The 22,758-nt window shown below is 37.8% G+C and overlaps 2 protein-coding genes across 2 annotated transcripts in view; one reads left to right on the top strand and one right to left on the bottom strand.

The window, feature by feature from the left end:
- LOC140236606 (uncharacterized) overlaps positions 1-5,177 on the top strand; it is an 89,314-nt gene extending 84,137 nt beyond the window's left edge. The window contains 5 exon segments of the mRNA XM_072316529.1: positions 1,306-1,431; positions 1,780-1,911; positions 2,978-3,120; positions 3,898-4,033; positions 4,908-5,177. Of these exon segments, the coding sequence (XP_072172630.1) occupies positions 1,306-1,431; positions 1,780-1,911; positions 2,978-3,120; positions 3,898-4,033; positions 4,908-4,982 (612 nt within the window). The 3' untranslated portion in view covers positions 4,983-5,177.
- A 7,113-nt stretch (positions 5,178-12,290) lies between these two features.
- LOC140236605 (monocarboxylate transporter 7-like) lies at positions 12,291-22,387 on the bottom strand. Its single transcript, XM_072316528.1, has 6 exons — positions 22,222-22,387; positions 17,754-18,050; positions 16,121-16,629; positions 14,420-14,645; positions 13,663-13,806; positions 12,291-12,484 (listed from the first exon to the last, which is right to left on the bottom strand). The coding sequence occupies exons 1-6, from the start codon at positions 22,385-22,387 to the stop codon at positions 12,291-12,293; spliced, it is 1,536 nt and encodes a 511-aa protein (XP_072172629.1).
- Between the last annotated feature and the right edge of the window lie 371 nt (positions 22,388-22,758).

The raw sequence follows: 22,758 nt of genomic DNA, 5'->3' as shown, positions 1-22,758 counted from the left end.
TGCTGAAACGCACATGCAGCGTCCCATCTGCGTCAGTTCGTGAAACGTATTGGCGGCAGTTGTAACGAAAAACACGGGAGGCGTAGAGGGATGCGTCAGTTCGTGAAACGCGCAAACGCGTAAAACGCAACATTTTCATTTTCACGAACTGACTTACATGTTTGCTTGAAGATATTTAATAGATTAATGACCAGATAAACTTCAATCTACATGTAATATAAGAACTTGCTCTCTCTTCCTATCAGCCAAATTAATTAATTTCATTCTGTAATGACCAAGAAAAAGCAAGCCAAACTTTTGAAAGCGTTTATCTCAGAATCAACTTTTGATCGTCAGGTGTCACTTGCGTCGGTTCGTGAAACGACCGACGATAATATGTATGAGTGGGCGAAGTTGTGCCTATCAACTTTTGGGCGCACATGCTCAAGGTCAAAGGTGAAAATGTCAAAGTCAAATGCTCGAAATTTCACTATTTCCCCTATATCTATGCGATGCCTGGAGGTATTTTCTTAAAACTTGTTGTATACATGAAGTACCTAATAAAGATTCCCCAGAGAGAGCTTTGGGTCATAAGGTCAAAGATCAAGGGTCAATGGTCAAGTGAAAATGTTAAAATTTCACTATTTTCTCCAAATCTCACAAATATTTCAAGGTATCTTCATGGAACTTAGTATCATACGCATGTATTGACTGGCAGTGATCATGTAGGGAATTTAGGGGTCATGGGTCAAAGGTCATGGGTTAAAGGTCAAGGTCAACTCATCAAGATGTCATTATTTCTCTCTTATCTATGTATATGCAATGCCTGCAGGATTTTTTGTTGAAACTTAGTGTATGCATGTATTACTCAATACAGATTCTCTTGGAAGTTTCTTGCCCAAAGGTCAAAAGGTCAAAGGTCAATTGAAAGTGCTAAATTTCGCTTCTTCTTTAAACTTATAAAAGGGTCAAAAGTTGGATACAAATCCTCAAATCCCCAAATACCTGCACTCTTAGACAGTGCAGCCATTCATCCAAATAAACCTACTTCAAGGAAAGTGAACACATTTGTGACAAACCTGTCATTTGAATAATTATTTTGCCAGTTACGTGAAACTGCCATCACACATTGTCAAGACATTGTGCTACAGACCTATTCGGAGAACCATGCATTATGGCGGAGGCATTCAAGTCGTCATAGCGACATTTCTATTTTTTTTCTTTATTGTATTTTTCTCTCTGCCCCACTTTTCCCTCCTGTTAATCTCAATTACTTTCTTCATTTGACTGCCTATCAACGTTAGCTCTTTTTCAAAATCTTTTCAGTTCGAAGGTAAAAAGAACGCCCACATAACTACCCAGTGCCCACTGCCGTCCACGATCACTGATTTCTTACGTCTAGTGTGGGACTACGGATGTCAAACTGTGGTGCACCTCAACGAAATGGATAAGGTATAAAAAAAAAACCTCTGATATCAATGTATGACATTTATAATTCATATGCATCGAACTTATCTTTTTAAGGCCACAGAAGATTGCCTCCATCATACCAAGGGAAATGGAACAATTTCTTTGACTACTGCTGCCACTGCAGTAAATGCTACTTACACTACTGTAGTAGGCCTTATAACTTATGCCGAGTGTAATTAATGCTGTGATGAAATGCTCATTGGTTCTTTGACAGTTAGAGTGTTCGCAGAGTAGCCATTTATTTTTTTTTCTTTGCTGTTCCCTTGATTTTCCTCTTCATTGTTAAGATCATGATTGTCATTACCTACCCCATTTTATTTTGGTTTTCAGACATGTGGACAATACTGGCCTTCACACGGTAAAGAAACCTACGATTCATTCACCGTGGAGCTGCTCAAAGAAGTCAAAGATACAGACTTCATGACAAAACGAGTTCTGAACATCACTTCTACTAAGAAAAAGGTGAGTCTGCCTTCCGACACGAAAGGTTTATAGGAGGAGCTACTGCATGATGAGCAGTAAATTACAATTATATTTTCATCAGAAGAAAAGAAGTAAAATACTTCTTGATACTGAAAGATAACTTTCTAACTATGAGACTCGCTAGATGTTCATAGAAATAAGATCTAAGTGACGGTTATTGATAGCAGAGTTTACATTACAAGTTGTTAATTACGTAGAAATGCTCGTAACGAGACAAACCACGAAGAGGATTTACGTTTACAATGATCGGTCATTAACTCAGTATGGTCTATCCACTTCTCTCTCCTCATTTCATGTAATAACTACCACATTCTTTTTTTTATTAAATGGCATGAAATCAGATCTATTTCTGTCCCGTCCTTCTTTTTACCATATCCAATGGTACGCGATATGCCATACCTTTTGACATTCCCTACTGGCCAAAGGGAATAAATGTGAACTACAGTGTATTGGCAGATTGCTTGACATTATTGATCGATAAATATTCCTCTTGTTATCTCTTGAATAATTGTCATGATATCTCTAGCGACAAGCCGTAACGGAAATATTTAAACCAAATTGCATAGCAGCAGATGAAAATTGATTTAACGTTCTCGATTTTGTACCAATTCTGTACATCATTCACAAAAGAAGATTGTTTCATATTTTCATCTTAGTTTTGAACACCCAGCCTAAGTATTCAACCACATTTTTTTTTTTTTTTTTTTTTGGGGGGGGGGGTTAAAATTAAAACAAAAAGGAAACATTATCTTGAGCTTGAATCTATATCTGAATAGATCTTTAATGTGTGTGGTGTTTGGGGGGGGGTTGCGTGTTTTCGTGACCTTCCATCCCAACTTAAAATTATCAGATCTAGGAACCATAAAAAAGAACAAAAGAAAAAGCACGTTCAGCTTAATCTCTAAGCCCGAGTTGCATTTAGTTTCTAAGTAGCTCTATATTATGTATTCCTGTAGTGTATTCTTTTTCATTCTATAAGTTGGTTCCCTCTTTTCTTGTTTTGGGGTTTCGTTTATATGTTTGTTTGTTTGTTTGGTACCATCAGGGAGCACATCGAGTCGATCAATTTTACTATCACGGCTGGCCAGAAGACCAACCTGTGCCGAAGTCAAAGGGAAACTTTTGTCAATTCATCCTCAACGTTGACGAGAAGAACGACACAGGGAGACCTTTATTGATTGTGTGCATGTAGGTTTTTTTGTTGTTGTTATTGTTTTTGTTTTTTTGATCTTTTTTTTTTTTGTGCTGTGCCATCGTTAAACGGACATCCAGAGAATTAAGATAATTCTACGTCATGTAGTAAATCAATTGATAGAGCCATTATGTGGAATTTGTTATGGTCGTCCTTGAGCAGATTAACAAATTCTTTGATAAACCCCAAAACATAAGTTACACTGAACAAGAATGATGACATGGGAGGCTCACATTTTCCATTAGTATGTAGCAATGAACTTCATTACAATACTACATATTGTACTTGATTAAGAAGTTCACCTGTGCAGAATTTATGCATGCTTTCCTCTGGTGTTCTTCTTTGGGGAGCACCAATCATGCATTCTTATGTTAAGCAGTTATGTCATCATCCTTGTTGACTGTGATTTGTTATGGATTTTGAAAACATTCTTATTCCTTACCCCGATTACTATAAATTATGTTACTCTGTACCCTACTATGACCAATTTATAGATGTTCGAACAAAAGTCTGACAAATCATCCGGACGTCCCCCGTAATGGCCAACGCAGACGACGTATACTGTTGACCGGAAATTATCTCTATAAATTGCTATGAAAATCTTATGATAGCCCGTTGTTATCACATGTCTGTAGAAAAAAAAAAAAAAAGTATTTTACTGTCGTGTGTGCGCGTTTGTGTGTTGCCTGTGTGAATTGGCAATCACTTTCAAATGAGTATCATGTACGCTTCTTTTTGTGTCATTTGCTGTGCTATTTGATTGCGTTCTTCAGTGATGGAGTGGGCATGTCTGGCACCTTCTTGGCTTCCATGGCAACCATCAACAAAGTGAAGCAGGACAAGACGGTGGATGTTTTCAGCGCGGTGAAACGTCTACGCAAGAACAGACCGGGCGTCGTGGATAGTTTGGTATGAAGTCGTTACAATCACAACACTAGTTACCTCCGCCAAGGGAGGAGGTTATGTTTTCGTTACCGTTGGTTTGTGTGTTCGTTTGTTCGTTTGTTTGTTTGTTTGTCCGTGTGCAAAATAACTCAAAAAGTAGTTAACGGATTTGGATGAAACTTGCAGGAAAGGTTTGGAATGATACAAGTAACAGATGATTCAATTTTAATTGGTAGTGATAACAAGGATTTTTGATATTTTGGCAGGTAGGGTTAATGAACTTGGGAGTTCAGGCTACGCGTATTTGAGGTTTGCATGCGTGCACTAAAGTGCGTGCTCTAGTTTGTGCTAGGGCGAGGCGCGCCGTGCAGCTGAGGGTTTATGACGTAACAAAGGCTTCTATACTGGGAAATCAGGCGACTTTCAGCACAAGTACGTAGAGTGGAAATCACTGATATCTCTAAGGAAGAACAAGATCCGTGGTGGAAATGAGCTGCATGCTTGGAGGAGGTCTGCGCTCCAAGAGTGCTTCTCTAGTTTATAAAGCGTCAAGGAGGATAACGTTGAATATTGTGCAAGGGTACCCTTCTCGATTCAGCCAAAACTTCTTCCTTTTTTTTTTTGTTTTTTTTTTTTTGGGGGGGGGGCAGATTGCATGTTGGCCCTATACCTGCAACTGTGCAATCCTCATTATCTTGCTTATTAGGCAAAAAAAGTTTTTGATTATGCATAGTGACGTCACTTGTTCCTGCAACAACTCGAAATTGATGTCGGATTTTATATATCAACTTGGGTGTTACGTTTGAAAGCACTATTACATCAATTTGACGATTAGAATAAGTAATCCGTCTCAACCACTGACTTTTCTCTCTTGCGATCTTTTTGTTCCCCTTTCTAGGATCGCTACGAATTCTGTTTCGACGTTGTCGAGGCCTACAGAGATTCTGTGCAAACCTATGCCAACTTCATGTAAAGCCTCGTCTTTGAAAGCCTATGACCTATGACCATGAAAACCTCTGAGCAGCGTTAGTGTTTTCTCTTACCATTTTTGTTTTAATTCGCTCCGCCTGAATACGGCGTGGTCCGACAGTGAATGGCTTCACGAATGCTAGCCAAGTTGTTTTTCTTCTCATGAAAAATAATATGTACTGTATATAATAATTGTACAGTAATGCACGGTGTGTCATCCGATTGAAGCGAGTTTAATTGGTGATAAGTGGTGACTTGCAACACCTAGAATTTGAGATAACAAGTTCATAAAACAACTCGAGGCAAGACCTCATCAATTTAATTGAATCGGCGGTACCCGCTACTGAACAGGCAGTTTCCTAGATACGACGCCTATCTAGTAATCAGAAGATTTTTGATCTAATTGTATGCCTATGATTTTTTTTTTTTTATCATGGCTGCTAGCAAAGCACCGATTAGTCGGTGCGTATTAACGTCGATGTGGGGCACTTTGTCAATCAACGGCAATAAAAACAACTCAACGTATGAATTCATTAATATCAGTCAAGACCGCAATGTCAATGGCCAGCAGTATGTTTGTTGCTGTTGTGGTTGTTAATACTTTGATATGCTGTGATCATCTCGACTTTGGTTTCTGAAAAAGAGCCAGAAATATTTTGTTAAAAAAAAAAAAAAAAATGTCTTTTCCTCAGCAGCAATATATCACTGTTTCTACGTGCAATCAGATCAAAATGGCAATTCGGTACAGCATTTAAGTTTGATGTTGTAGTTGTATCTAGACAAACCCAGAGAAAAAACCTAGAGGAAGATACGATGACGATTGTAAACTTGACTTTGTCGAAACATGCAAGCCTTTCGCCAGAATTACTGTGACTTGTCCATACTCTCCTCTAACAGTAGATCATCTCGGCTAACCAGTCGCTGGACAGGCAGCAAGCTTTCTCACTCTCAATATTGTTCCTCTTGGAGAAATGTGCAAAGAGTCTTGTATGTGGTAGAGTATTCATGTCTTTCTAAAGCCTGGTATTGAATATCCTATCCGTGCCTGTTGTTGAAGTACCTTAAGATGAGATAAGCTATATACGTATATCAGACACGTAATCATATCTATATTTAGGTACTCTTGTTTATATTTTGATGTGATTTCTTATTTGTCATGATTTCATTTGTAGAAGTGGAAAAAACAAGCAAGCTGAAACTGAAAGTTGAATTGAAATCGGAAATCATATACCCCTGTATATGGAAGAATCTTACCTTACGACTGGAAGGTCCTGACGACATCCAATCTGTGCATGCCTAGAATATTACTGAATTCTTTATCTGACTGTAGTTTGATGTTTGTAGATAGAATGCATTTTGCTGATCTTTCCTATTCTTTAACATGTCGTTTCGCCTGTACGTTCCTTACTTCTCCTATGTCTGCAAATGATTTATCAGACTATGGGACTGTATTAACAGGAGACTCTCGTTACAACGAAGTCCTCGGGACCGGCAGTTTTCTTTCGTCACGTTGAAATTTCGTTATCGCCGATCTGATAAAGTGTGTAAAGACATAAACATAACATGATTTCGTTATTACCGTGTTAGTTACAACAGAAGTGTATTGTAGCGGATTAAACGTTTTAGAATTTGTATTATATTTTGATCTTTGTTCTGACTACGCTGAAGCCTAAGGATTTGTTACATTTGTTTTTATTGAGTTAGATAATTGTGAGTGTATACTTAAAATCACACGTCAAATACTGCACACTACAAGAAGGTGTTAGTCCTTCTTAAATGCCTCTATGTTGCAGTTGGGGTTTATGCACAATAAATTTGATATTTCATAATTTTAGCAATATACGTTTAATGGCTAAAAATGATTTATTATATTCTTCGCTATGAAAGTAATATGTTAGAGGTTTTATGAAAATTACAGATGTTTATACTCAGTTTAAATGATATGTGATACTCTAAAGTTTGTGTAAACTGTACTTTATCTAGGATATCATTTGTTTTCATTCATTCAAGAATAAATGCAGTCTTATTTTAACCCTTAAACTTTCATTATGTAAAGAATATTGTTAATGTATAGATTGCCAGAAACCTCACTCGGCGTGGCCAATGAAGAGTGTAGTTTATAAGCAAGATTGCATTGTGTATATCTTTTCTTGCAGTTGTTATTTTTTGTGTAATTCTAACTCTATTTTGAGTTCAGAATATGGAGACTTTTTGATGCTGATGAATGATAAAGTTAAAAAAAATCAGAAAAATACCGTGCATTGTAGTATTAAGAAGAATGAAGTGTGAACGTGAATGTTTCCCATTACAGCCTTGCGGTTGCACATTGTACTTTTCGAACAGTTGGTTAAGTTATGTTTGCATGTACTGCATATCAACTCTAATGTATGTTCGCAATACAACTTCGAGAAAATCTTGCATGTCAACTCATGTATGCCACATTGACATAGCGCCCAGATTCCATCAAGGTCACCTTTCTGTGTTTCAGCAGAATCTCGTGTATTTCACACAGAATCATCGCACTCCGGGATGGATATCAGTTTTTGTTCAGTTGAAATTACAGAATGATTGACAGTAAGACAACAAGTGATCATACAAAAATTTTTACAACCATGTCTTTTGATTGAAGAAAAAGAAAAAGAAATATTGAACACAAATGTATAATGGTCACATCATGAAATGAGGATGTCACAAGGAAAATAACAGAAATATGATGGGACCTAAAGCTATAACGCTTGTAAAATTGTAGCTTCCAAATTTCTGATCTTATCTCAAAGGTTGATGCAGATTTTCGAAAATCTGTCGATCTACTACTATAGGCTTCCTTTCATATTTTTACGCAGTGATTGCATGCACTTTTAATGGTTGAATATACAATAATACTTAAACATAACTAAAGTCAACATACATCACGACTGCTTGATCCTTGAAACTCATAATTATCCGTATAAACTGTACATGCATGTAAAAATAGATTTATTAATTAATGATCAACTTCGGTCTGACTCGACATTTTAACAAAAACTGTTTCTATATCATATCATTTTAGTTAAAACAGAATTCAAATATTGCTTAAAAAAACACGAGGAGAGTCGAAATGCTCAAATAGCTCAAACAACGATGGAAACGTGTTTTAGTTTGAGATTCGGAACTATCTGAACTTATATAGTCACGAAGGTCACTGTGAAGTAGAAAGATATTGAAACTAGTTGTATATAAAAAAGGAGAATTTCTCAAATATATCACTATATAAAGGCACTTGTCATGATAATCCAATGTTGTTGAAGACCTCGAATAGATCCATTAAATCGTACATGTACCTCAAGATCTTTGCATCTGCCACCTTGTGAATAACTGAGAAGAGCGTTATCATGATGTATTGTATATAAGTCATTTTAAACTCACAGGTGAATGCTAGAGATTTAGAATAATAACAAACGTTCATGAAATTCGGGAGGTTTATTTAAATAATCGTAATTATTTTTTGTTCACAGCGCTTTTTGCTTTGTAAGCAATAAACTATTCCACTCGATTTTACGCAAAATAGCTTTTACACATCTAACGTATCTTCTTTTCTTTTGTCACCTATATTCCCCTTGCAAATTTGTGTCGTTTCCATCATGATTTGATGACTGGTATGGCTGTAAAACTAAGAGAAAAGTTCTATTGAACTTTATTTGGCTCATCATAACTGCAAAAAGTGTATAAATCTGAAACAATCAGAACACTGAGAGTGAGAATGTAATGTATAACAGCCAAGGCTCTGAAAAAAAAGATCTTGTAAATTCACTAGACTTGATAATTTTAAGTCAAGTAATTAATTTATGTTAAATGTTATACGTATAATTTTATCATGTAAAATGTTATACGCTTATCATTCTCCCAGTGGCTCCGTCGTTCTTACGTATCAATCTAAAGGTTTAGTACTTTTACCCATATTATGTATAGCAGTTACAATTCGCCGATAGTCAAATAAGAAATGTTAAAGACACTTCGGGGAATCGTTGTCAGTATGTACTCAAAGATTCGTACTTATGTAGCTCTTTCATAGTTCTTACGTTACTCCTTATTATGTTGGAAAACCCGTTTGGGTGAGCTATCTCGCCACACAAGATTTTAAAGGGGAATTTCAAACCAGGCAAAACTTACTCTGAATAGAAAAAGTAAATACAATTTTATTTTTATAAGCACATCAGAAAAATTTGATCGAAATCGGGTAAAAGTTATGAAATTATGAATTTTTAGTGAGTTTTGCAAAATAGTTCTTAGATTTCTGAAATGAATATAAAAATAAGTGAGTGTATCATGTCATCGCTTTGCAATTTGTAGTAGATCGATGTGTAAAATACTGATGAAAATTGAATTTTCATGCCATGAAAATGTGAAGCATGATGCTCTTTCTTCCTGAAAAACTTCAAAATAATTATCGGTCAGATACATTAAGGATTTTCGAAGGAGCATAACTAGATATGAATAAACACACTGGAAGGAATTCCCCATAAAACCGGCTTTTGCATGGGAATCAATACCCAAAATATCTATCGTTATCTACATGAAAAGTTGAAGGATCAAAGTATATTATGATGAAGTGTCATTTAATAACAAATATAATTGATGATGTATATGAACTCATTTTGTGTGTAGTATTACTGTCAAGCTGATTGACAAGGACTTGTGTATTGAAGTAAGCGAACAAATCAATTTTTGTACTTGTCCGAGATTAAACGGGCGGTGAGATATGATTGGTAATATAAGCATGCATATCATGCAATACATCGTGAATTTGTCAGACTTTTATGTCTTTGCTGTTGTCAGAGAATTGATATATTTGATTTACCCTAATGACTTCAGGGGTAGGCCCTACTTGTGTACACAATTTTTTATTTTCTTTCATAGATCAAAGTAAATGCATGTGACTTTGATAGGCAAACACGACGTTACCGTAGTAACGTAGCAGAAAATAGAGCCAAGAAAAATAAACCCAAAAGTCGAAATTTAAAACTTTTGAATTGAAGATAAGAAAAACTACCTCTAGACCAAACTTTAAAGACTAACATTATTCTCCCCATCGACACACATAGGTTTCTACGTAACGTTTACATGTGGACATGACGTAAAATGACATAATATCTAGAAAGGATAGTAGATGGGAGTGGTTATTTAATATCTCTTGATTATTTTTGATTTTCCATCTATTGAGTGGGAATACCATTGCAAGAAACAAGTGACATTTCGGGTTTTACTTATTCGTTGTAAATGATTATTTCTGAATATCCTAGACTACTTTAGGTGTGGTATTTTAGAAGGCTTACACTGACTGGACACAAGGAAGTGAAATCTACACCATTTGTTTAATGTGACCTTGAATAAAATCAAGATATCACGAGGAACATCAGCCCGAAAAGAAACAAAGCTGAAAAAACGAACCTATACGAACTGGTTGTTGTTGGTCTTAAGTTCGCGACACATCAGACGTATCGTGTTTGTCACTAGAATAGGGAAGATAATTTGAACAATGTAAATACTATACTATCCTTGAACAAGTAGAGGTTGATTTAGTTAAAAAGTAAAGTATCTATGATGCAAATTTTTTCGTGCGGACTTCAGTTACCTGCAATCAACTAAAGGTAGGGTTAGAAAGTACCCAATGTTTCATAAAACGTGTCATTTTTTTCTGTCCTCTTACTGTAGTTCTGCATCCCCCCCCCCCTCCTTATTCGACACGTTTCGAAGTATATGCCAAACACCGACAATTTGAGCATCCGGTATGTGATGGGGGAAAGAGGCGATATGAAGGAAGTATCATCCGCCATTTGTGGCCAAAAATTACTTTCGGACAAAGCTGGCAGACATTACGATACTTGAAGTGTTTCCTATACGTATCATGTTATTCATCGACGTAAGAGGTATCTACGTACACCCAAACAAGAAAACAATTTGTTGTACACTATTCTGGGGAAAAAAAAATCACTAAAGCACCTCAGTCTGTTAGAATTCTAAAGCAACTTCGTGTGCACGTGTTGTTGTTTTTTTTCAATGAAAAATTCTGTGGTGCTTATAAGAATTTTAAGCCATCAAGTCCTTGGGACATTTTGCTCGAAAAAAAAGAATTAATAATCATCTTGATTGTCTTTATTACGCTGGCAACATTGAATTTAATTCTGCATACAATCAAAAATGTTAGCTTCATGGGATGATGTAACTGTGGTGGAGATGGGGGATTCAAATTTTAACTTTCTGCGAGATAATTAGAAACCACTTACGGAACATTAGAGAAGATACAATTCTAATTGAAATTCAAAGTTTGTTTGATGAAAATCGGTTTTAAAATGGCTGACATGCTAAAAAAACAAAGTAAAACAAAGTGGTTCAAATAAAAGGTAGGTCCCCGTTAAAAAAAAAGACCTCTTTGTTTTGGGGCATTTCAAAATCAATTTTTATCAAATAAACTGTGAATTCCTCTTTATATTGTGTGTTCTTTCATATTTTATAAAGGTTTCTCATTATTTCACAAAAAGTTAGAAACCTGAGACCCCATTTCAACTTAAACTATACAATCGCTTTAAAATCTTCTGAGATGTGTAGCCAAAGGATAAGTTACAGTCTTCTTGATTGAAGTACTCCATGGTTCGAAATTAATACAAGGCTCATGAAGAACTTGCATTCAAAAGGTGCTAAATCCATCATTTTCAACGGATTTAGCGCCGTTTGGTAGCAAGCTCTTCATATTAACATTTATTATGATAACTTATCAAGAAACTGCAGATACTCAAATAGACTAGCACTACATCTTAACCATACGTACTGAAATAAATGCAAAAATACACGCATGAATAGCTTTTAGAAGTACATGTACATGTATATCAATGTGTAGTAAGATTGTGTCTATCCATCTTTTTCTTTCATTTGTTATTCACCAAGAAATCAGTCATATCGCTGATTTGTCATTATTGTACGGGCAACATTGGAAGTAATTATGATTTCTCACAAGTACATTAACTTTGAAGAAGAGTGAGTCAATGTTACACATGTTCCTAATGGGGTTGATGATACGTGAGATTTGAACAGTATCTCTTTCATTTTGATAGAATTAAGAATTGTGCTTCCATGCTGCCACACAAGGTCAGCGTATGTGTAGTATCGTGTAGTTGGGGTGGAGAACAGCTTCATTTCCCGTTGACGGTGACTTCCATCCCTAGTCCTTACTGTTTATACCGAAACGCAAGGAGCTGCCGATATTATCTGCAATGTGAACAAAAGAACCTACAGCTCGGCGTGCTCTTACCACATCTCCGGACTATCGTTGTCAAAGTTAATGGTCCGCGTTTAGTTTCTTCTTCGTGTTGCTATTTCCACACCCTGTCCATGACACCATCGTATGGCGATTAGTCACGTGGTATCGGTGGTAGATAGGCACCAAAAGGAAGAGAACACCAGTAAGGGCGTAGACACCGATGCACACATAGAGAGCGATTCCGTACGACCCTGTCCTATCCATGCTTTCCCCTATAAAACAAAATCAAACAAACAAGCGTACATAAAAATATCAGTGAGTGTGTAACTGTGGAAGAATTTTTTTTAAGTGCTGAATCCACATAAACAGAATCGCAGAAGTTCTATTTAAGTAGGTCCTAAAAGAAGAAAGTAATTCCGACTTTCGTTTTTTGTTTTTGCTTTTTTTTTCTTCTTTTTTCGAAAAAGCCATATCAATAGCAACTACAAATGCGACATAGAGATTAGAATAAAATCTCACTTGCCGGTCACAGAATTACACACACATCTTTTCTAGTATGTATCCGTTATATCAAATATGTTGTTTTTGCTCGAACACTGCAAATGTAACTTTATGGGAAGGTTTGTCGCTGCTGAAATTGGGACAAAAAAAGAACACGCAGACATGGGTTATGCCATATCTTAGTGCACGAACCATTTTGACGTGTTGTGACTTGAGGATGTCACTGATCAAATCTCTATCATTCTCTGTTTGTTTGAACTTGAATTATTTGAATTTATTTGAACATGAAGTGAAATTGTTCTTTAAATGCAAATATGAAGTCAGAGTTCAGCACTATAAGTTACAATCACATAGATAATAGATAAAAAGACAAAACCAGAAGACAAAAAACAGGACAAGCAAACGGGTTTTTTCCTATGCTTTACTACAAATCTTCTTGCCATTTTCAGGTCGGACGTAGTTGATTTAAAAACTGTACGGACACAGTCTTAACCCGTTCCATACGGGAACCTGGTGGCATGTGTATTAAGTCTATGGGGATTTCAGAATTCAGTATTGAACGGGTTAACTGTAACTAATAGTACATCGTGTGCACATCTTTAGAGCACCCTTGCATGAATGGAATCAAGGAATTGCTATCAAAAATTGGAAAGAGGTCAAACAGCAGACCACATTACTAAACTGATTTTTGTTTTAGTATCTACTACGAAATATGAATCATAGCGCAGAATTCAAGAATTCTGTTAACGCAAGATTTACATTCAAGACATTCTTATGGAGAGTTTAAAGTCTTCAAATAAATTGTATCACAAGATCTGGTATACATCTATCAGTGTTTGTAAAATATTACACGCAGTGGTTTGGTTCTCCGATCAAATCTACCTATTTGGTAAAAAAATACTATTCAGTGTCACTGACTATTTGATTATTTAGATTGTGACAATAATACCTAATACGGAAGCAAGAATCACTCCAACGCCATAACTCATGGCCATCAGACTAGATGTTTCCCGGCCCCTGCTCACTCCGAAGACATGATTGGCGATGGAGAACGGGAGGCTGCTTCCAACACTCATGACAACAGATCCTTGTGCTGAAAATACAAATGCAAGCAGTGGGAGAGAAATAAGTGACTGATTCGCGAGGAACATTCATTATGTTGAAACTAATTTCGCGCGTACACTTCACAGGTTTTGTTTCAGATGGGTGAAATTCATTTCTTCTGCATTACTGCGTGCCCGATATAACTGGTTTTTATCTATTGATGAAAACATGCAGACAAACCGCAACCTTGATTGTTCATTCACTGAAGAAGACAGTGAGACTAACAGATATTAATTTCATTTTTTTTTAGGGGACTTCTTTTTTTTTGGAAAGGTAGTTATATAAATGAGATGTAGGGCCCTCGAAAAAAAAAAAATCTTTGTCAAATATGAACTGCTTAAAGAATGTTAAAAGTTAAGTCAATGACGGTGAAATATCCACTTGGTGATAACAATGGCAACACGTCACTCCAAGCCTAGAACTTCTGGCCAGTTATTACCTTCTTTAAAGAGGTTATGAATGAAGGCGTAGCATATTACAGACTGTATAAATTGCATGCTTGTGAAATTTGAACGCAACTGAAGAGATTGTCTGAACATCTGCAGAAATAATGCAAATGATGTTCGAGTGGAAACTGACAATCTCTTTATAGCTGCGCTCACCGACCAGTAGCGTCATAATTCCTGCGAGGCTTTCGGACACCAGTAGGCAGGCCATGACGGTCATTCCTGTCGTACTGGCGATCGTCGAGAGATATAGCTTGTGGAAAGGTAGGCTGTCGGAGACCAGGGCGACGATGACTTTACCGACCATGAGTGCGATACCGACGACGACGACGGCCTGGGCACCATTTGCCTCAGTGAAACCAAGCGACAGCATGTAGCTGACCTGGCAAGACAGAAAAAAAAAATGAGGTGTCCTGACTGTGACATTAACGATGACAGTAAAGCGCCTATGTATAGAACTATACAACAACAAGTTTTCCGTAGACAAGAAACAACGGAATTTGCACGATAGATATGTAGGACCCTACGTATGTATATGCATGTATGTAGCCTGGGCATTCCCAAGATGTGCAGTAACTTACCATTTAGATTCATATATCAAAAATATCTCTCTATTGAACTGTTCACTGTTATTTAAGCTTATCCGGAGCTTATGCAGCGCATAATGATTGTACATAAGATTCTACGCTTTTAATATTGTTTTATAAGCAATCAATGAAGTTTGAAGAAAATCGGACAAGCTGCTTAAAAAAAAAAAGTTTTGGTGATTTTAAAACTTTTTGTTAATTCATGACTGATTAAGAATACTGCAACTTTTTTGTATTCTATTCGTGTCACGGCTGCAGTAAAACATGATAAGGAAAATATGATGAGAATACACTAAACGAAAGAACACTTGGCTTTACCGCTTTGGTTAGGCAGAAAGAGTAATATTAATCTAAACCTATGTCAGTAACAAGTGGACAGTACTTTCCATTAAAAGAATGACGTTTTGTGGAATTTCATATTCATATTTTCCCTTTTTCTTTCAGTATATCATTGTTGCACTAGACATCACGAATTGTGTAGTCTTCTTATCTGTAACCGTTATCCCATTTTATAACATTTTCTCAAACTTCATCCATTTGTATTAGTAATATTCCTGCATTCACTAAATATCCAAAATATGTGTTTCGGTTTAATTGCTCTTTTATATTTCAGATTTCGCCTGTGTGCGCCGTATCAAAGATAGTGGCCTTGATGGAATCCCCATGGAATAGCATGAGAGCAATGGAGTATACGGGTTTGATTGTGAAAGTGTATTATCATATTTCAGGCTTTATAACTCTCTCAGAGACTTTGGACATTGATATGTACGATGCTATCATGGGAAACTTTTTGCCAAACGGTACGTTCAACGAAGTGTTTGGCTCTTTGGCACTGGGAAAAGGCGTATTTTAAGAGTTACCACCAGTAGGCCCTCATTAGTTTTGAATCCTCATCATTGAATCAGTGGATGAGTACCGGCAATACAACATGAAACACGCACTTAGATATTCATAATGTGCTACAGGTCTATATAGGCGTATCACTTCATGTCACTGATGTCATTATTGATATCATAATCCTTACAAGACAACTTTCTTCATTAACCAACTAATGCAATTTTATAGATTACTAAGTTTGTGGATCTGAATATAACTTCTTAAGAAATGGTTTACAATAATGTCGCGGTATTCCCTATTGGAAACTTTGGCTAAACTCGAAAGATTTCTTCCTTAAATGAAAATGTTTGTTAAGAAATTTTGTGTCAAGTTCACATACACAAGAGTAAGCAGGAATAAAACGAGAAAGATGTATTGCGTATTTCCAACTAACCATCTGAATCAGGAAGAATGAGTTTACGAGCCCAAACCCAAAACAGCCGATCGCTAGGCACCAGACATCAGGATATGTCATCGCAACAAGGATACCCACTCCAAGCGATCGCTGGAAGATGTGGCTGTCGATTCCAGAGGTTTCATCTAAACTTTGACATGATGTTTTGCTCACACAAGAGCTCATTCCGTCTTCTGAACTGTCGATGAAAACTGTCGCATTTTCCTCCTCTGACGTCTTCGAAGCACAAAACACAGGACTTTTGGCATCATCTCCTTCGGTGTCCCTAGCAACGGTCGCCCTTCTTGTAGGATCATTTTGCAAGTGTACTTTTTCCGAGACATCAACTTTGGTAGCAGTAGACTCCTCCGCTGGAAGGGGTTTCCGGTGCGTCCAGGCACAAACAGGAAGGACGAGTACAGCAATAATGCCTGCTATAGTTCGTAAGGTGTTTCTCCAGCCAAAACGATTGTTGAAGAAGTAGATGAACGGTCCAAGGGACAACATACCTGACAACAAAGTCATATAATTATGTACAAGGCTCAACACTTAAATTTAATGTTTGGTATATAGCCCCCCCCCCCCCCTGGAAAAAAAAATGTAGAGACCATAGAAAGGAAGTCAATAATAATGAAACATCAATACGATTCAATAAAGCATGATGATTATCAGTTATTGCGGGGGAAATTAGCAGGTATTAGAAAGTGCTTCGAACACCACTTACGATTAACAAGAAGTTAGGAAAGGAATAGGTGAAAAATCAAATAATGTACTACGATATTTACATAACTTTAAGCCACGATATCAAGCGAGAACAGGCAGGAAAAAGGGCTGTGAATAAGCTCGCTAAGTTTAATATTTTCAAAGTTAAATGCAGGCATAAACATGATTTCCATGGCACCAGAAATCAATGAAATTAATGTGTCCACCATAAAGGCAGTGGAAAGAAAAAAAGGCCAAAATAGACTAGGCTTGGCTATGAAGACTAGTGTCAATCTGGTGATGGCATATCTGTAAGATACCAGATGTTGATTAGATTTACTGACAACTAAGAAGATGGAATGACAATGATCGAAAGTTTTCATAGCTAGTCGGTGAAAGTCATCGCAGTGTTCCGTTTGGAAAAAAAAAAAAAACTTTGACGTGCTTTAAAGCGCCTGCATTGGTAGCAAATAGGTATGTGTAATAAAGATACGTTTAGATAGGTAGGCCCTACTCGGTGTAATATACCATAGTAAATGAACAGACATGGGAAATCATTGTGCCTGGACCCAAGAAATCAAAAACAACCTGATCTATGTATAAACCAGTTTCTGTCTGACGACCAGGCCAAGGTAATCATGTGTGATTTGTTGTCAGTATCATACAAACACGCACACAGACTGAGTGGTGGTAAAGGGCACTATAGATAGAATGATCAATAGCAAACAACCAATCAAATGACAAGGATCTATCTAGGTGTTATATGATATCGAATATCACAACACGCATTGGCGTGTGAGAAATTTGCACCTTCTTTGTGAGTTGTCCATTTTATGATAGATAATAATGAAGATTGTGTGATGTCAGAACAAGAAAGTGAACCTATCAGAAATCTCCACTGAGAGTCCATTGTATAGGTTATCATTCTTACCTAGATTGGATGAGGCCATCGGCAGAGTAACGGCAGCCATGAGATGACGCAGTGGAAAGTACTCATGAAGGAGTGCGAAAGAACCGAACATGATGCAACCGGCGCCCGTCCCATAGAGCAGGCTGTAGGTGAAGAATATCGGTGTGATGCTCGGCATGAGTGAGGTCAGTAATAGCCCGATGGCAAGAGCGACGACTCCGCACGTCACTACACAGTGGTAGCCGAACCGCTCGACGAGCAGGTTGACGGGTATGGAGATTATTGCCGAGATTCCAAATGGCGCCGATCCGATCCAGGCTGTGTTAAAAGGGAGCGCTTAACGATTTTATAAGCACTCCGGACCGGTTTCAGCTTTGGAGATGGGTTTTATAATACGGTGGCCCCCTGTCTATAGTGGCCACCTGTCGACCACTAAGCACAATTATATAATATATATGTGACCGTGCACCTCAAAACGAACATAAAGTCGCACACACTGATTTTGCGTGAGGACTGAAAATAAGTGAAGTGGGTGAACCTAGCCGAACTTGATTTTTTCATATTTTCTGAAAGTGAGGGTCTTCTTTTACGGTATGCTAAAATTTGGTATCACAAAACGGGCAGGAAAGTGTGTTTTTTAGCAGTTTATTTCGAACATTTTTGGTAGAATAGTGTGATAAGGTGTGTCTTTAGAATCCCTTTTTCATTTCTGAAAAACCTTGTCCACACTCTTCACTTTCAACTCTAATAACTTTTGAAAGTATAGTGCTACTGCTTTGAAAGTTGGCATTAATTATGGACCAAATGTGTTAATGAGGCACGCTTAATTTCAGTTTAATCTGATAATTCCTTCATTGTTGCTACTCTGGCGGTTTACTTCCTGTTTTTTTGTCCCATTCATCGCACTGCCAGCACGGTTTGGTAAAGATTAAGCGCTTGAATAGACACTGTACTTCAGAGCCTCTTTTCTAAGTTCCCACTTTTCCTGAGTTTGTGCTTTCTTTCCAATATCTAGATAGGTTAGGAGAGTCCATTTGATTTGAGTTATACATCATTCTAAAGCTTAAAGTCTGCTCTTTCAGATTATGGTCTTAGCTAAAAATTCATGTCTGGCGACTTTTTGTTTGTTTTGAGGTGCAGGGTCACATATGTAGACAGTGCGAGAAGATTCACGGACATTACATGGCATTCACGGACTAGCTAGTTCTGTACACCGACGGGAACCCTTCTCGCTCTCCCTCTCTCTCCCTCTCTCTCCCTCTCTCTCTCTATCTCTCTCTCTATATATATTTATATATATTTTTTTTGGTAAGATTTTGTAAGATTTTATTGACTCTATCGACCCCCTCTCGGGGTATGAGAGAACAAACATTTACAATATATGAATACAAAAATATAAGTGATAATGTACATGTACATGTGAAAATAGCAGATATGAATAAATATGTTTACAAAACAAGGCGTAAAGGACGTTTAACTACTCTACCACTACGTGTACAAACATTCACATCTACTTTACTTTCTACAAAAATACTGTCTTTCTTCTTATATATAAGTAAGTAGAGTGTAGACTGTAATATGGCTGACAGTGCTCAACTATAATAGGAGCCAATGTAGTACAATATATAGTAGGATGGAAGGCGTTGCTTTATTAGTGGCTTAGCTGGACAGTCTGTTTCGGCCGAAGCCTCGTCAGCAACTAAATCAGTTTATTGTTAAAGTACAGTGTAAGATATACGGCTGTGGTGCACTCAAGCAAGCAAACAAAAGATACAAAAGATACATGCACGAAGGTCAACCAATGGAAAAACACCACCGCAGTCATCAGCTGGTTCAAGGGTATCCCGACAAGGCAAAACTCAACATTCCTTTCGTTCGACGTAGTCAACTTCCATCCATCCATTGACAGGAAACTGCTTAACAAGGCCATCAAATACGCAAAAATATACACCACGATAACGCCGGCTGAAGAAGAGATCATCTTTCACGCCAAGAACACCCTCCTTTTCCATGACAACGAGCCTTGGCAAAAAGCAAACGCAGACGACCTCTTCGATATCACGATGGGCTCATACGATGAAGCTGAGACATGCGAACTTGTGAGTGCATACATACTAGGAGAAATCGGCACCGTAATCCCACAAGAAAACATCGGGCTCCACCGAGACGATGGTCTTGCCATCATCCACAAACCCCGCAGAGCAGCCGAGAACACCAAAAAGATGCTCTGCGAAAAATTCAAAGAGTTCGGGCTACAGATAACGGCCAGTGCAAATGACTTCCTCGATGTCACATTCGACCTCACCAAGAAGGAGTTCAAACCGTACTCGAAGCCAGGGGACTCACACCTATACGTACATACAGAGTCCAATCATCCACCCACCATCACCAAGAGAATACCACAGTCCATCCAGACCCGATCCAACATCTCCAGCAACGAGGATATCTTCAACAGCACCACACCAGACTACGAGAAAGCACTCCACGAGGCCGGAAACAGCTGCAGAGAAGAAAGACAACACCAAAGGAAACGAAACATAACGTGGTTCAACCCCCCGTTCAGCAGACATGTTAAAACAAACTTCGGGAGGAAGTTCCTAGCCCTCGTCGAACATCACTTCCATAAAGGGCATCAGCTTTGCAAGATATGCAACAAGAACACCCTGAAAGTAAGCTACAGTTGCATGAACAATATGCATACCACAACAAAGGCACACAACAACAAAATAATCAACAACAGCCAAGAGCAAGCCAGGGACTCCTGCAACTGCAGAAAGAAGGAGGATTGCCGATCCCTGGAAAATGCACAGCCAGGAACCGAAGCGAAGGTAGCGACCCCAGACGACGAAAGGTATACATCGGCCTCACCTCAACCTCTTTCAAATCAAGATATGCCACACACAAGGCAAGCTTCACAAACAGGGAAAAACGACACCAGACAGAAGTGAGCAAATACATCTGGGGACTGAAGGATGAAGGCACTCCCTACTCACTCACTTGAAGGATCGTCAGGCACGCCCAACCGTACTCGCCCAAAACAAACCGGTGCAACCTGTGTCTATGGGAGAAACACTACATCATCACGGCCAAGAAACCAGCAATCCTGAACTCAAGAACAGAACTCATTTCAACATGACTAAACATAAGAAAAAGTTTTCCCTTGCAGAGCTTCGGCTACCGTTGTGTAGTGACGTGCGGAGTCGCCACTCTTGCCATAGGGCTATTACTGACCTCACTCATGCCGAGCATCACACCGATATTCTTCACCTACAGCCTGCTTGCACAACTTTATAGTGCTGTTAAGTAGCCACGTGCATGTATCTTTTGTATCTTTTATTTGCTTGCTTGAGTGCACCACAACCGTATATCTTACATTGTACTTTAACAATAAACTGATTCAGTTGCTGACGAGGCTTCGGCCGAAATAGACTGTCCAGCTAAGTCACTAATAAAGCAACGCCTTCCATCCTACTATATATTGTACTACATATAATATATATATATATATATATATATATATAGAGAGAGAGAGAGAGAGAGAGAGAGAGAGAGAGGGAGGGAGAGTGAGACGTGTATCTTCAGCTGCTAAACCCCTCGGCCGTCGCATCTTATAGTAGTGTTGTATAACGAGAGTAAAGAAGAGGCGGTAGACGTTGCTTTTGTATCTATAGATCTATATAGATCTATAGACGTATCTATAGATTTTGTCCTTCCCTTCCTGTACACTTATTTCTGGTTAAGAACGCTACTTATGTGCCCCGTTCTTCTTTTTCTTGTGCCTATGTTCCGCTTATTTACACATACACTCCTTGACTTAAATACTATTATGATTTTATTAATCGCCCTTATTGTCTATTGGTTGCCTGTCTTGAAGTGTGTTTGTGCGTACTTAAATCTATTCGTATATTATGTACATGTGTGTGCACAGATGTTTAGTCATACGCATTTGTAAGTGCTTATGCTTGTTTGTGATTGTATGTATGTATGTTATATTATGTAAGATTGACGTTATATGCACTCCCATTAGTGTATTTATTTTCTGCCGTGTCTGCCTCTACCATCGTTGTTATTATTTTCACTATTTCCTTGATCATCATTATTTTGTGTATATGATATCCATGTTTTGTATTTTGTCCGATTTGTCCTCAGTCTTGATAAAGGGTAGAGCCCGAAAGCTTGAAGTAAAATCAAATTGTGAGGATTCAAAAGCATCGTCTACCGCCTCTTCTTTACTCTCGTGTTATATATATATATATATATATATATATATATATATATATATATATATTTTATTTTTATTTTTTGGTAATTGCAACTGGAATTGAGTCCCACTGGATACGAGACCTCCCATTTATGTCTGATAAATGGAATAGTATTAGGCCTAGTGATTTCATTCCAGATATTTCTGGGTTTCTTATTGTTGTTGTTGAGAACTATTTATATAAACTATCTTGACAAGAGATTATTGAAACAAAGAAAAGACACCCACCGACTGTCGTAACGCTAGAGTTGAACTCTTCCTGCAAGCTGACGAGGAGAATGCTGAAAGACAATATGACCCCGAAGCTGAAGTAGAAGGCAAGGCAAGTCGAAGCCGTCACTACCCAGCCCCATGCCGCCCTGATCCGCTTGGCGAGGCCTGGTTTACCCGCCATGACAGATCCCTGTCCTGAGGTTGGCACAACCTGTTTGACAGAGTTTGAACAAATGGTGTTTGAGGTGCAATTCCATCTCATTAAAAGTCGGCGGGGATAAAGAGTAATTTCGAACACGCAGTGTGGCTGAGGTTAAATCATTATCGTATATTATATATACGAATGTGAAATCTGAACGTGCCACACGTTCTCAGCAAACAGCATTATTCGTACACTTTGTACCTATAACAATGCGAATGAGATTAGGCGATTCACCTATAACCTCAGAAATCTTCTATCGTTGTGTATAAACGCTAATTCTTAATATATGTAGATGTCTTCTTTTTACATTAATAAAAAAGAAGACAAATGTACCCGTCGCATGATTTTTG

Source organism: Diadema setosum, chromosome 13, assembly GCF_964275005.1.
Source record: "Diadema setosum chromosome 13, eeDiaSeto1, whole genome shotgun sequence".
Lineage (NCBI taxonomy): Eukaryota > Metazoa > Echinodermata > Echinoidea > Diadematoida > Diadematidae > Diadema > Diadema setosum.
Note: the sequence above shows the minus strand (reverse complement) of the source record. Positions and strands in the feature narration are given on the sequence as shown.

Bases quoted from the DNA above. Each gene is read 5' to 3' on its own strand.
- LOC140236605 (XM_072316528.1), bottom strand. From the start codon at position 22,387: ATGGCGGGTAAACCAGGCCTCGCCAAGCGGATCAGGGCGGCATGGGGC. The intron at 18,051-22,221 runs GTGGGTGTCTTT...CTTTTAACACAG, and splicing joins CTCTAGCGTTACGACAGTCG to CCTGGATCGGATCGGCGCCA. The intron at 12,485-13,662 runs GTATTATTGTCA...TTTGTTTTATAG, and splicing joins GATTCTTGCTTCCGTATTAG to GGGAAAGCATGGATAGGACA.